Source organism: Alosa alosa, chromosome 17 (genome assembly GCF_017589495.1).
Source record: "Alosa alosa isolate M-15738 ecotype Scorff River chromosome 17, AALO_Geno_1.1, whole genome shotgun sequence".
NCBI lineage: Eukaryota > Metazoa > Chordata > Actinopteri > Clupeiformes > Clupeidae > Alosa > Alosa alosa.
In genome coordinates, this window is record NC_063205.1 from 31,751,205 (window position 1) to 31,764,488 (window position 13,284).

The 13,284-nt window shown below is 37.5% G+C and overlaps 1 protein-coding gene across 11 annotated transcripts in view; it reads right to left on the minus strand.

The window, feature by feature from the left end:
- Positions 1–13,284, minus strand: part of dmd (dystrophin) — a 493,723-nt gene that overhangs the window by 62,897 nt on the left and 417,542 nt on the right. For all 11 annotated transcript variants that reach the window (XM_048268223.1, XM_048268225.1, XM_048268222.1 and 8 more), the window contains 3 exons: positions 10,229–10,303; positions 6,388–6,589; positions 4,810–4,895 (listed from right to left, as the gene is read on the minus strand). In XM_048268223.1, the coding sequence (XP_048124180.1) occupies positions 4,810–4,895; positions 6,388–6,589; positions 10,229–10,303 (363 nt within the window). The remainder of the gene's footprint in view (positions 1–4,809; positions 4,896–6,387; positions 6,590–10,228; positions 10,304–13,284) is intronic.

The window sequence follows — 13,284 nt, forward strand, 5'->3', positions numbered from 1 at the left end:
AATTGAGGATAAAATGAGAGAAGTCAATTCATTAGCAGCTAGTAAAGGGGTTAGGCAAATGAACTTTGTACATCAGGGGGATAAACCCCGTCCGCGAAGGCCAGGTGTAAAACCGGCCAGTTGGAAAATGGAGCGGGCTGGGAAATGAAGGTTGATCTTAGCCAGCAGATGGCGGTACCTCCACATAAAGTGAGTACTAAACTACCCGACTAAAAGACCCGACTTAATTCTATGGTCTGATTCAGAGAAGATAGTTTACTTCATTGAACTCACTGGTCCTTGGGAAGACAGAGTGGAAGAGGCCAATGAGCTGAAGAGAGCGAAATACACTGAAATAGCAGAGGAGGCAGCCAAGCAAGGTTGGAGTGCACGATTAAGGCCTATTGAAATCGGTGCACGAGGGTTTGTGGCCAGATCTGCTATTGGCTTGCTGTCTGAATTGGGGCGTAAGCTAAGGTAAGCTAACTGGCTCATTTGTTTTGTGTTTGTGATGGACTGTGCCTAGGTTGATGGTGGTTGGCTAGGGTTTTTATGGTTAAGGTTCAGTCCACATCAACGGGACCATGCCTAGGCTGGTTAAGAGTATTTTGGGTATTGGATATTTCAATGTGGTAATATGGTGGCAGCATGGAGGGGAGTGTCTCTAGGACGCTGGTTTCACTGTTAAGCTTTCATGAGGCCATCCTTAAAAATATTCTTGTTTGCAGTAACAGACAAAAAAAAAAAAAAAAAAAAAAATCGGTAGGTAGGTCAATATTTTTTTTTTCAAGATTCAAAGTAAAAAAAAAGTACAATTTTGGTCATGGTGATTACGTAGGTATGAATTTAAACAATTGTGCATATTGTGACTGGGTCCTGGGTCCTCAACCCATGCCTTCAGGCGCATCACTGCAAACCTCAATCTGATGCAGGTTATGTAGACCAGCCTTTCTCAAACTTATTTGACCTGAGGCCCAGTCATGGCAGACTTTGGGGTCATAGGGCTCATCTACACGTACCCAACCCCACTCCCTCCAAATCAAATTGTCATTATCATTATCACAATCATTATTATGCCTAGATTGTTATACATGCACTTTCACTTAAATATTTTGTAACATGCACATCAGAGGACTGCTTTAGTAATGTAAGATATAATTAGTTTCATTACTTTTGCATGGTTGCATGATGCTTGCATAAGAAAAGAAATACTTCTCAAAACAGCAACAATTATATGGGTGCTATTGTTTTGGGATGTTTCCCTCATGCAAGCATCATACATTGGTATGGAGAAAAAAAAATACATGTTTTTTTAATGAAGTTTAATTTGAATGCCTGAATGTAAGGATTCAGGAAACACAATACCAGCTTTTTTTTTGACTAGCAGATAGGCGTAAATCACTGATCTGTTGATCTTTAACAGATAGAAAGAAGGCTACAATAGCTTTTGGCCACGTTATATTTAATAACGTCAAATTTGACTATACAATACTCAGTGCTATACAGTGTATTATACAGTCTCTGCTCTGTTTCTATGGAAGTTCCAAAAATCAATGTTGTTCTATCAAGTGTCGTTAAACAATTAAATAGCATTCAACAGGTTGAAGCGAAGCTTTGATACCAACGTTATTGATTAGTTTCAGTTTCTCTCGCGCAGACGCCTGCATTGAATAAACGTTCATACCACCACTTTATTGTATGGCTCCATGTTTAATGACATCGATAGCAGAAATGTTTGTTTTCTTTTTTGTCGGCCCGCTGTATCTTGATCAACTTTCAAGAGCAAATTATCAGACGAAGCACCGGCCTAATTTCCTCCACGACTTGCGGACCATCAGTCTCCACGCTACGGACCCATATTTTGAGAAATACTGAATAGACCACAACCAATTTCAATTCTTCAACACGGTCACCGTTAGACTAGAGGGGAGAAGGGATGGGAAAAGATTCTGGGCACAGTTCTTCCAGAACTTCGTGCCAAGTTCGAGCGTTGTCGAGATGTTTGTGTGAATGAAACGAAGCGTATAGGCCATAGTGTGACATGCGCAAACCAATGGTGTACAGATGATGCCACAGGGTTTTATTTAAGAGAGCCTACGTTTGTATGTAGGCAATTTATATTCACAATACTTAGGCCTACTAAAATAAATAATTAAAGTATTTTATTTGTATTGGTTGTTTAGAGTAAAAAAAAAAAAAAAAAAAAAAAAAAAAAAAATCGGTCGGTCTTAACGCAAGTTTACAACCAGCAAGTCGGTCGGACTAAAAGGGGGAAAAAATAAATATGTGGGTCGGTTCTAAATTGACAGAGTCGGTCGGGTTACGGCAAACGAAAATATTTTTAAGGATGACCTGAGGTGTCGTGGGCCTAACTTAACAAAACTTCTGTGAATGAGGGTGCCCACTTGATAACCCCAATGACATGCCGCATACTATATACTGCTGTTGGATGGGCCATTTGTCTTGTGTTGGTGACCATTTGTTGGCAGATTTGTGGGTAGCGTGCTTTTTAAAGTTAATTTGAGTAGGGGCCTCTGAATATGTTTTTACCTTGGATTTTGGCACAAGGGATTTTAACATCTAATCCTGTGTATTAATGTAAAGTTATGACATGCATATTTTTTCCACCAAAACCAGCATGATCTTTTATTCATCAAGCCTTTCCTTTGTATGCCCAAAATAAAGCTCATCAGTGGGATTGGATGCATTTTGAATAAAAACTGCAAAAATAGGGTAGGCCAGTTTGCTTTTGGGATACTAATGTGCTAACCTGATTTACTAATGTGCTACACTCAGATATTTGACGTCAGCATATGGAATTTTATGAGCAATGTTATACAGAATAAAGAATAAATAAAAATAAAATGTTAAATCGAATAGTTCTTCAGCATAAAGTTAGCCTAAACAGCCAATGCTATAAAAATGACAAACTGAGGACTAACCTGGAGCATTGAGGAAGTTTAATGTTTAATTGGTATTTGGACCAATGAGGAGATAACCAAGATGTTGGAAACCACACAGAAAAACACTGGTGTGTAGGCTAAGTGTAAAGCTACTTCGGGATACCCTTAGCAAAAATAAGTTTATGGAAGTGTACTGTTGGTTTACTTATTTTGAACCCAGCGTAAATATAGCTTACTTTTTGTGTACTGTTCAGAGATACACTGAATTCAATTATACTTGGCTTATACACTGCTCATTTTGGCCGATTGCTGATACCGATATACACCTATATTTTTTATTAATTAACCTGTTATTATGATATGTAGGATACTTGCTGTGGATACGGGACAACCCTGCATCATTTTAGAAATAGACATTCACTCATGAAAAATATTTAAAATTATTTCAAATATGGCACATTTATTAACTCATTGAGTGCCAAAAACGTAATATGACGTTTTTAGCTTTTTTTTTTAAATTACGAAACTAGACACTCTAACACACCTTATATGTGATTTTGGGAACTCTGTGATGAATGGAAATAAAATATATGACGATCGTGAAACTCATGAAAATGCACAATCTAGACATTTTATCTGGACATTTTATCATAACTCGGTTGCCGCTTTGGGTCGAATCAGTGATGCATTGCACGTCAGGTCAAAACCAGGCCATTTTTGTGGGTCTATCACTAGGTGGCAGTCTCGCCAGGTCTCGCTGATCACTTCCCGGAAAGTTTACACAAGTAAGTAACAGGCAACACTTCATCATGAAAGATGTTATATCTCCATTTCTAGAAAAAAAAACCCCCAGCGATTTTGATGAAAACTAGCCACTGTTTAGCTTGGGATTTCTCAGGAACAGAGGCGTGTAGAAATACACGGTTTGCACCCACCGAGAGCTTAAATTCTCACCTTTTAATCGAGCTATTGTATGTGTTCATAGCTATAACACAGAATATGCTGTGGCTGTACAAAAATCATCAACAATGGTCTAGATTGCTGGCACTCTAGGACAAAGCTCCCAATAAAAAAACTTGGCATTCAATGAGTTAAGTAGCCTAATATTTTCATATAAACATATTAATGTCATACATGAACAGCAGCCTACAAGAGAGTTCCCCAAGAACTGTGTTGTTGACAATATGACACATTGTTGCAGAAATGCAGCTGTAACCCTGTAAACTTAAAATGTCAGTCTGTAGAGTAAAATGAATGACACCTACAACATGTAGGCTAGTAACTTTTCGTTCTGGACTTCATGAAACTCACGCTAGCTTTCTAACGTTAGCTAACGTTACACACTTTAGAAACTGATTGCCATTGTAAACAAAAGTTTTTTCTGGCTTAGGCTAGTGCTTTGTAGAGTTCAGGATGATGGCTCTTAAGATGTGTAATTAAATTGGTAACGTTATAAAAAGTATTGTTTTACCCCTCCTCGCATCACTGGTACTTTACAAGCACTGCAAATAGCAATTTTGTTATCAGTTTCCGGAATTTGGAAATACTGGCACACAGCCAACATGTTGAAGTATGTTGTTGGCGCTCATAGTAACGTAAACATTTGCTTCGCGTGCGCATAACTAACAGGTCATTTTATCGGCCAGGCACATCGGCAGAAATGTCCATATCGGCCGATACCGATAAGTTATGAAGCTTTTATCTGCAGATACAGATGTTGGGCCAATATCATCATGCATCCCTATGTATCCCAATTCCATCATAATTCAGTGCATTTCTTTGTTCACTTTGCAGTGTGAAGGTTAACCATCCTCTGCTGCTGCAGATCAATCACACTTGCAATATCTGCAGGATTGTATTGTATGTGAATTGTATGTTGTCTATACAATATTTCTTAATTCAACCCTTTGAACTGTTGTGTACTTACATCTGTACTTGTCCTCTAGATGCGCTTTACAGAGGGAGATGATACCGGTCTTGAATGATAACACTCTTATCTTGCCACTTCTGCCACTGTGAACCAAAATAAACATTCACTGTCATATAAACTTGTTTAGACGTGATTTGTTCTCATAAGCACGCTTAAAAGTTTATTGATGTCATACTTTGACAGTTTTGTCTAAGTAAAATAGTAGGCTAAATGAACTTATTGGGGTATAAACTTGTTATTGACTTTCGCTCAAATCAGTAAAATGTAAAAACATGGTGAAACTATAAAACTATTTTAAAAGAGAGGATAACACTTTATTTTAATGTGTCACTGTTACAGTGTACCTACCTAATTAGGTACAGTGGTACAACCTGTGTAACAACATGTACTATCAGGTACCATCATTATACTTGCATAATGTATTTGTGGGTACCTACATATAGTTGTTACATTGTAATACTGAGTGCTTTTACAAAACTTTGCCAATTTGCCTAAATTTTCATCAGAGGCAAAGAGCTGACCTGAGACCTGCTGGATGGGGTAAATCGGGTCATGATAGATTTGATATACAAAGCATGCTTAGCTCCAGTCAAGGCCTCATTGTCTTCAGTGTACATGTAACAGCTGTGCTGCTACAACCTTGTTACTCTTTGAATGCAAGTACAATGATAGTACCTGATAGTACATGTTGTTACACAGGTTGTACCACTGTACCTAATTAGGTAGGTACACTGTAACAGTGACACATTAAAATAAAAGTGTTACCGAGAGGGGTAACCGCACACTGTGATCTCTTAATGCATTATGCTCTACACCACAAATATGGTTACAATGATGCAACCAATTTATGACATACATTTTGTGATCTGCAGTGCAACCATTGACGAGATATCCTGAAAAATGGCTAGTCAGTGTGAGTAACTCCCCAAGACAAACAACTTTACAATACTATTAGCCATACCCAACAGGAAGTAAGGTATTTGGGATTATATGCATTATATACACATGATGAATTTTTACACACTTCCCCTGGACGATTAATCAGATTCAAAGTTGGTATACATGATTGTTTTTGATACGTTATAATATGCCAAATTGCCAATACAATGAGTTTAAATTGTACTGTCTGTATAAATCGTCTTGTAAATAAACTACCAGTCCTTTTTCAAAGTTCTCAATGTCTCGTTTTAAATGTCAGGGCCCTCGGAAGTCTACCAATGAAGTGTGGAGCTACTTTGAGCCTCGTAAATGGTGTAAAACAGTGATTTTGCATGGCTAGCCCGATGCCCAAGGCACCCCCATTGAAAACCTGTTGGTAGCATCGGCTAACTAGCGCCAGATTTCGGAGTGCAGGGGACAAGCCGAGATGGGCTATGAGACAAAAGTTCACACTTGGTATCAGGTTGATATCACACTGAACCTATCCTTTAACTTCTTTGCTCCTTTGAGCAAGTTCCAAATGTGTGATTGATACACATTTTGTGCAAATATGCGTCACAATAATTTGTTCTCACCATATAACCACACTTAAAAAAAGGACTTGTTATGGAAGGTGTTACGCTTGAGTGTACATACATGTCGTAGACGTTGAGCAGCCAATTTAAACACATATCCACACAAAGTGGTACATTAACCAAGCTGCTGTGCTGCTTCTCCAGTCGGGTATAGATATTGGTGAGACAAGAGACCAGTTGAACCACATCTATCAGTTGCTCATTCTGCCTCAGTCCTTGTTGCTCAAATGCCTCCACTGCTGTCGACATCCCCAGCAGATCCACTATAGACAAACACAGACTAGTTAATAACATTTTAATCTATTTCAAACCAAACTCAAACATCAAAACATATTTAGTTAATTTTAGCAAAATCACATTCCTCTTATTGTGGCATGCTTCATGAACCGAAATATTCCTATTAGTGCTGTCAGTTAAACGCGTTATTAACAGCGTTAACGTAAACCTATTTTAACGGCGTCAATTTTTTTAACGCGAGATTAATGTTCTTTTTGGTTAAACAAACTTTGTAGTTTTTTCACATGCTGTTGTAACAACTAGTAACGTTAGAACAACTACAACACCACACTGAATTTAGCTAGACCGGAAACTAAACAATACGCACTGACGAATGGAATGGAACGTTGTATGTGCTGCCGCATTACGCCCCCTTTAGGGAAAAAGATGACTGATATAATGGAAACCTATGCTGCATCAAAGTGGGGAGCAAAAAGGGCTTATACTTACTAAATCTTGAAACAAACGTGAATAAAAGGCACAAAATAAGGTTGGTGTAAGTTATCTGTGTGTTTATGGGATTAATGTGACCATGTTCCTATGGTTTGCTCTTTCTAGTTTACAGGAGTGTCACAAATGTATCAATAGGCACAGTCAAACTGCCCGTGGCTGACTATAACTAAGTTCAGCAAGCTGCTACATGTCATAACATCAACTTACTAAACATAAGTCACACATTCATTCTATCACTTGTAATATGAACGTAGCCTATTTCCTACAACTACAGTAGGTGAGATAATTGGCTATGTTATACTGAAGTTCCACAGTTAGCTAGCTAGCAAGCTAACCGTTTTGCATGGGATATTATGGCAAGTGCTAAATTTGTTCTCAACATGGGGTATTGCAAACGAATTAGGTTGGTAATGTACATAGTTTCGACATGAGTAAGTTACATAAACATAATTCTTCATAACTGCCGTGTTAGTAAAATGATTGAATGTCCTGTGAATTAAAAATAGATGTGACGTCAACGTGTGATTACTAGCTGTCTATCAATGATATAATGTTAACTTGTTTTCCTCTAAAATGGGACGTGATGCAGATTAAATGTATCTTTATGATGATGCGCCGTTAGTAGGCTACGTAAAGGCATGCTGCACACACTTGTTTGGGCTTACGAGTCGGCCAAAGAGTAGTAGCCTTGGCTGACGCATTAAATGTGTGCCGCCAAAGATTCTTTCACCGTCACTTGTTCTGTTATCAACATTCCTCTTTGGCTCCTACTATTTGCGATGCACTCTGCTTTCGACATTCATTTACATTAGATTGCGCACACCAGCATCGCACTTCGGCGCCGTGTAAATACGATTCAGTTATATTTGGTCGACGCTGCTCCATAAAATCCATTGTTCATCCAGTGTTTGCCTGTTAAAAACTTCGGCGCTGATGTGTGTGGCAAGTGACAGTGCACCATAGACTGTAGGCCTATAAAATGGCAATGCACTCATGTTGAAAACTTCCTTATTTTCAACTGAACTCAAAGATAATGAATATAGTATGAATATAATATTTTCTGTTTGTTATGCCCTTTATAATGTGTGTAGGCCTACATTTTGTGCACGCACTTCAGCAGTAGCATTTATTTCAGTTTATATCAGCTAAATTTCTGAAGAATATTGTGTTGCCTCAGGTCTGCTGCACATCTTTTGAAATTTGATTTGAAATAATCAAATAGACCTACGTCTTAAAGTTCAGTTAATAAAGTAACTTGCTTTGCTTTCATTTGAATCCCAATCAAGATACACAATAATTGATTTGTTGTTAATATGGACTCCTGGAAAGTTCAGAAATGCAAAATAATAGAATTTTAACCATATGATAAAATATGTGATTAATCGTGATTAACTATAGGAATTCAGCGATTAATCGCGATTCAATTTTTTAATCGTTTGACAGCACTAATTCCTATAAACTTAGTTTCCTCACAATGCAGAATGGAACAACTTAGTTGACAATAAAAACAGCTTTGGAGTAGCTTATGTAAAGCTATGTAAATCTTATGTAAATCTATCTGTAAGTTATCAAAATTAATATTGCGTATAAAAGTAACATTTGAGGCATGATCATGTCTGAACTACCAGACTACTGCTTCTTTTTTAAATTCCATTTTTCTCCCACATTGTCTTACATCCCTTTGGCATGTGGCAGTGGCAGTTTCAGCCAGAACAAACATATTGGTCAAGGCAAATCAACACTGAATCAATGTTTGCCAGGGGTATGAATAGTTTTGTTCCTAAGTGTAGATATGGTTAAAAGAAAGAGGAGAGTTCATATCAAATCATAGCTCATAGCTCAGATCAGTGCAGGGGAGAGAAAATGACTATTTTAATATCTAACAGTTGAATTTCTATGGAATGCCTAAAGCAGTGGTCCCCAAACTACGGCCCGGATGGCCCCCCAAATCATGTCCGTGGTAGGCTATATAGCATGGCCCGCACGGGAGTATGACATCGTCAAACTATGACCTCCGCAATTTCCCCCATTCATTCTCTATGGCGAGTCTTAACAGTACACATGAAATACTCTTTTTGTCCACTGGTGGTTGTTTTGGCGCTGTCTTGCGTTTGCCATTGAAAACAGAATGAAATGTAGGCCTACCTGCAAACATGTAAGAGGCCTATGCTGACTGCATCAGTGCTCAAAGTATTCTAAAAGTTTACCAATTAATTGTTAATAACTAACTAACTTCTATTCAAGTCCTATTTCTGGGACTTTCCGGGATAATTATTTATATTTTTTATTCACTCCTTAAGTTAGAATGGTGGTCATTTCAGATGATTTTGCCAGCACTTCATAAAACTCTCATAGTTTGAGTTATTTTAATTATTTGTAGGATACTACTTGTTCACAACATGAGCTGTGTATATGCAAAGACACAGAGTTCAGAGTTCACACATTTTGAATAAAATATACTTTTGGGACTCCCTGCTAACACTTTTGGGAATGCTAAAGTCTTTTTATCAGTATTATTTCATTTGAGCTACATTTTACACTGATATGGCATGATGGCAACATAAACACAGCTAACAATGGTATTAAATTGCAGTAGATTAAATGTAATGGAATATTCAACTAAGATAGACTGCTGTTGTTCACAGCACTAAGCTATTTATGGTTACTGATATACTCCGAGTCTCTGGCCCTCTCTTAGAGCCAGGCATAGTGAGCTGGCCCTCGGAAGAAAAAGTTTGGGGACCACTGGCCTAAAGGGACATATAAGAAACTTTCATGAGAGCACCACAAAGTTTGGTGTGTGCACCAGAAACTCAAAGACCCTAAGGACATAGCCAAACAAATTAGGTTTCTGGTGCGCATATACTGTACTGACATTAAATTGATCTTAATTATATCTAGGAGAAAAATGCTAAACAGAGATCTATTTTGAATTTCCCTTTTCTCAGGACTAAGGTAAGATCCTAAGACCAAGTAAAATCTTGACCCCTCATGAACACACTCATGTCCTCATGCAGTCCTATCCAAACCTTTAATATGCTCAATATAAACGCTTCTTCCATGTAACAAGCAGTTAGCACATGGCATATAATGTTAGTGTAGTACAGTCACATAACCTTAGAATGTTTCAAATATCTGAATATTTTTTTCATGAAAGTTTTGATCCAACTCACAGCACAGGGCTTTCTGAAGACGCCTTAACTTCATGGCAGTTCTGTAGGCTGAGAAACGCACATTATTCAGGTCCGCTGTGTGAGAGAATGAGAAAAAGAAAACATGAAAATGAGCGGTCAGTCACAATACACTGCAATAGAGGTACACAATAAGAAAAATAATGTTACATTAAATGTAAAATACTACATACAGTGCCCTCCAGAATTATTGGTACCCCTGGTAAAGTTGATAAAAACATGAATAAAGAAAATTATCTTTCTGTGATTTGTTGTAATTTCACAATGAAAATGGGAGGGAAAATCCAACCTTGAAGGAAAGCAAATTTATTCTGAGAAAAATTAATCTCAGAGAAATAAATATTTTTAACAAAAACACATTGGCCACAATTATTGGCACTCCTGAAAAAATGTAACAGTGGCATTGTCATTTATATTCACTTTTTTTCAGTGCCTGAACTTTCAGCAGTAGTTCATGACTTTTTCACTAAGGTATGAAAATAAGGTGACACAGAGGTTAAATCCCCTAGTCATTTTCCAATGAAAAGATAACAAAAATCCATTAAATTAAATAAAAGTGTGTTGACATTTGTCAAGGAATCGCTATAAAAGCTAAGTACTTGGTTGAAAATGCCATATTTACAGTTCAAACAACAATTAAAAGGTTCTAAATGTGACAAACTTCCTTGGACAAGGACCAATGTTTATCTTGCCCCCATGCACAGTAAGGAGAATTCTAAGAGAGGCAAAAAGTGTCCATGAGAATCCATGAGAAGCACTGTTGGAGAGTTACAGACAAAAGGGTATCATCTTGGGATCACCAAGTCTCAAAAAAATCCTTCAATAGTAACCTCAGTGCTAAAAAAATATTTAAAAGGCATGACAGGTAAAAACCTTTCCTGTCATTTAGTTACAAATGTAAATGGCAGAAGTTTCTGAATGCAACACGGTCTTATTACCACATGTGATCCTTGCTTTGAAAGGGAATGGCACCCTTATTGGTTTAATGTTACCATGCTTAAATCAAGAAACGTAAGAATAACCCTTTTGAGCCATGCACCTGGCATCTGATCAACTAGCAAAAGTGACCTGGACCCTAAATTCACTTAAAACTATGCAGAATCAAATAGCTTACAGTTCCCTTCGCTGGTATTGGCACTCTCCTCTTTTCATCACCCCAGAGGTTTTCTATAGGTGCTATGCTGCATTCCAGAAAACTCCTCCGAGATTGTCTAGAATGCAGCATTAGATCAAGGCACGGAGATTGTCATGAAAGAAACTTGATATGTGTTTGGTGAAATATTTTTGTGTTGAATAGGACATATTTTTTGTATCACTGTCCTGCTGAAAAATCCATTGACAGCCCATGTTTAGTTTCTTAGTAGGGGCAGAAATTGATTTAAGATGTCCAGGTGTTTCATGATACCATGAACTCTAGCCCATAAAAGCCCCTCCATCTCATAGACATGAGGTTCTTTTCAGTGCAGTCGTCCTTCTACATATGCTAAGCCTACCTTGAGTGTTTGTTGCCAAAAGAAAAGTCTATCTTCAATTAATCTGACCATAGAACATGATTCACATCCCATTTCCAATTAAATGACAGGAAAGGATTTTGTATAACATAATAAATAATGACTTCTAAATAATCCATTAGCATGGAGCTAAGCTAGCATCTGATATTTTTTGGACATTTTGCGACCCCGAGATGCTATTTTATGTCTCCAACAGTAATCCTAATGGATTTTTCTGTCTTACCATTCTCCTCACTGCAGAATTTCCATGACTTAGTATATAATGAATGGTACAATATACCAACCAATGATTTTGAATCATGACCCTGTTTACATAATCAGTAGTAAGAGAAACAAATTCCACGAGAGTGAACCTGTTTGTTCCTCTCCAGGTTTTATATCAACAAATAATAGTAGGCTAACAGTAAGTTGATCAGTAAGCTGGCTTTTCTCAATTTCTCAGGTGTTGCTGACCTGCCTAGGCTGTGAAATTAAGGTCTACTGTTAGGTTTAACAACATTAGAGTAATATGCAACCATTTACATCTGGAATACATTGGCATATCCCTGGTCATTTCAACACAGACTTTGCACAGCTAATAATAAATCACTCCGCGATACAATGTGAAGATTCTATAACGCTTTGACACAATGTAGCAATAACCGTTAAATTCAAATTAATTTAAAGTTCTCATATCCCAACTCTCCACTATTTTAAGCAAAGGGTTACACCTTAGCAAACCAAACAAAACAGTGCTCCACCACATCTGTGGATTAGATAAACAAGGATGTTAATAGTTCTCAGCATTGCCAGCATTGTGTATAATATGATTATCACTTGGAGGAGACTTAGCATCGTCAGGTTAGAAAAGCATGGGGCTGTGCACAGTAGCGTAACATTTATTTACAATAAATTAATAAAGTTGATGTGGTTCTGCAATGTAGGCCATGTTTGTTTTTTTGCAGTAACCTACCATCCTTACATGACATGGCCCAGTGTCCTTGTAACATACATGCAAATCTATTTAGCACAGCTAACATTAATATCAGTGAATCACACTCGCCTTCCGTTTCAATCATTTTAAAACAGGATGAAAATGGCTGTCCTTCTCTTTCAACGAAGATATGAAAAACCACAAAGACCCGTCGGAGAGGGATCTGGAATGTTGGTTACGTGGCAACCAAGACGCTGTCTATTGAAAATGGAACTATTTTTTTATGCGTAAAAATTATGTCGAAATAAAACAAAGTTAAACCAACAATAATGGGGTGTTTTCAGATTATTTAGTTTGTGGTAGAATTGTTGTATGAAAGCAATATAGCATTCATAATCATGAGATTGGTAATGGATATTCCCACCGCTGTTGCCTGCACCACTCGGCCGAACAACACCCATGGAAACAGGCAATTTACGTAAAACTTCAATGACAAATGAGTGACAGAATATGAAATATTAGAGAAAATGTATTTAACATTATAGATTTTTATAGTGATTAAAGAGGTTTCAGAGCCAATGAAATAGGTGCCAATCCAAATCTGGGAGATTTAA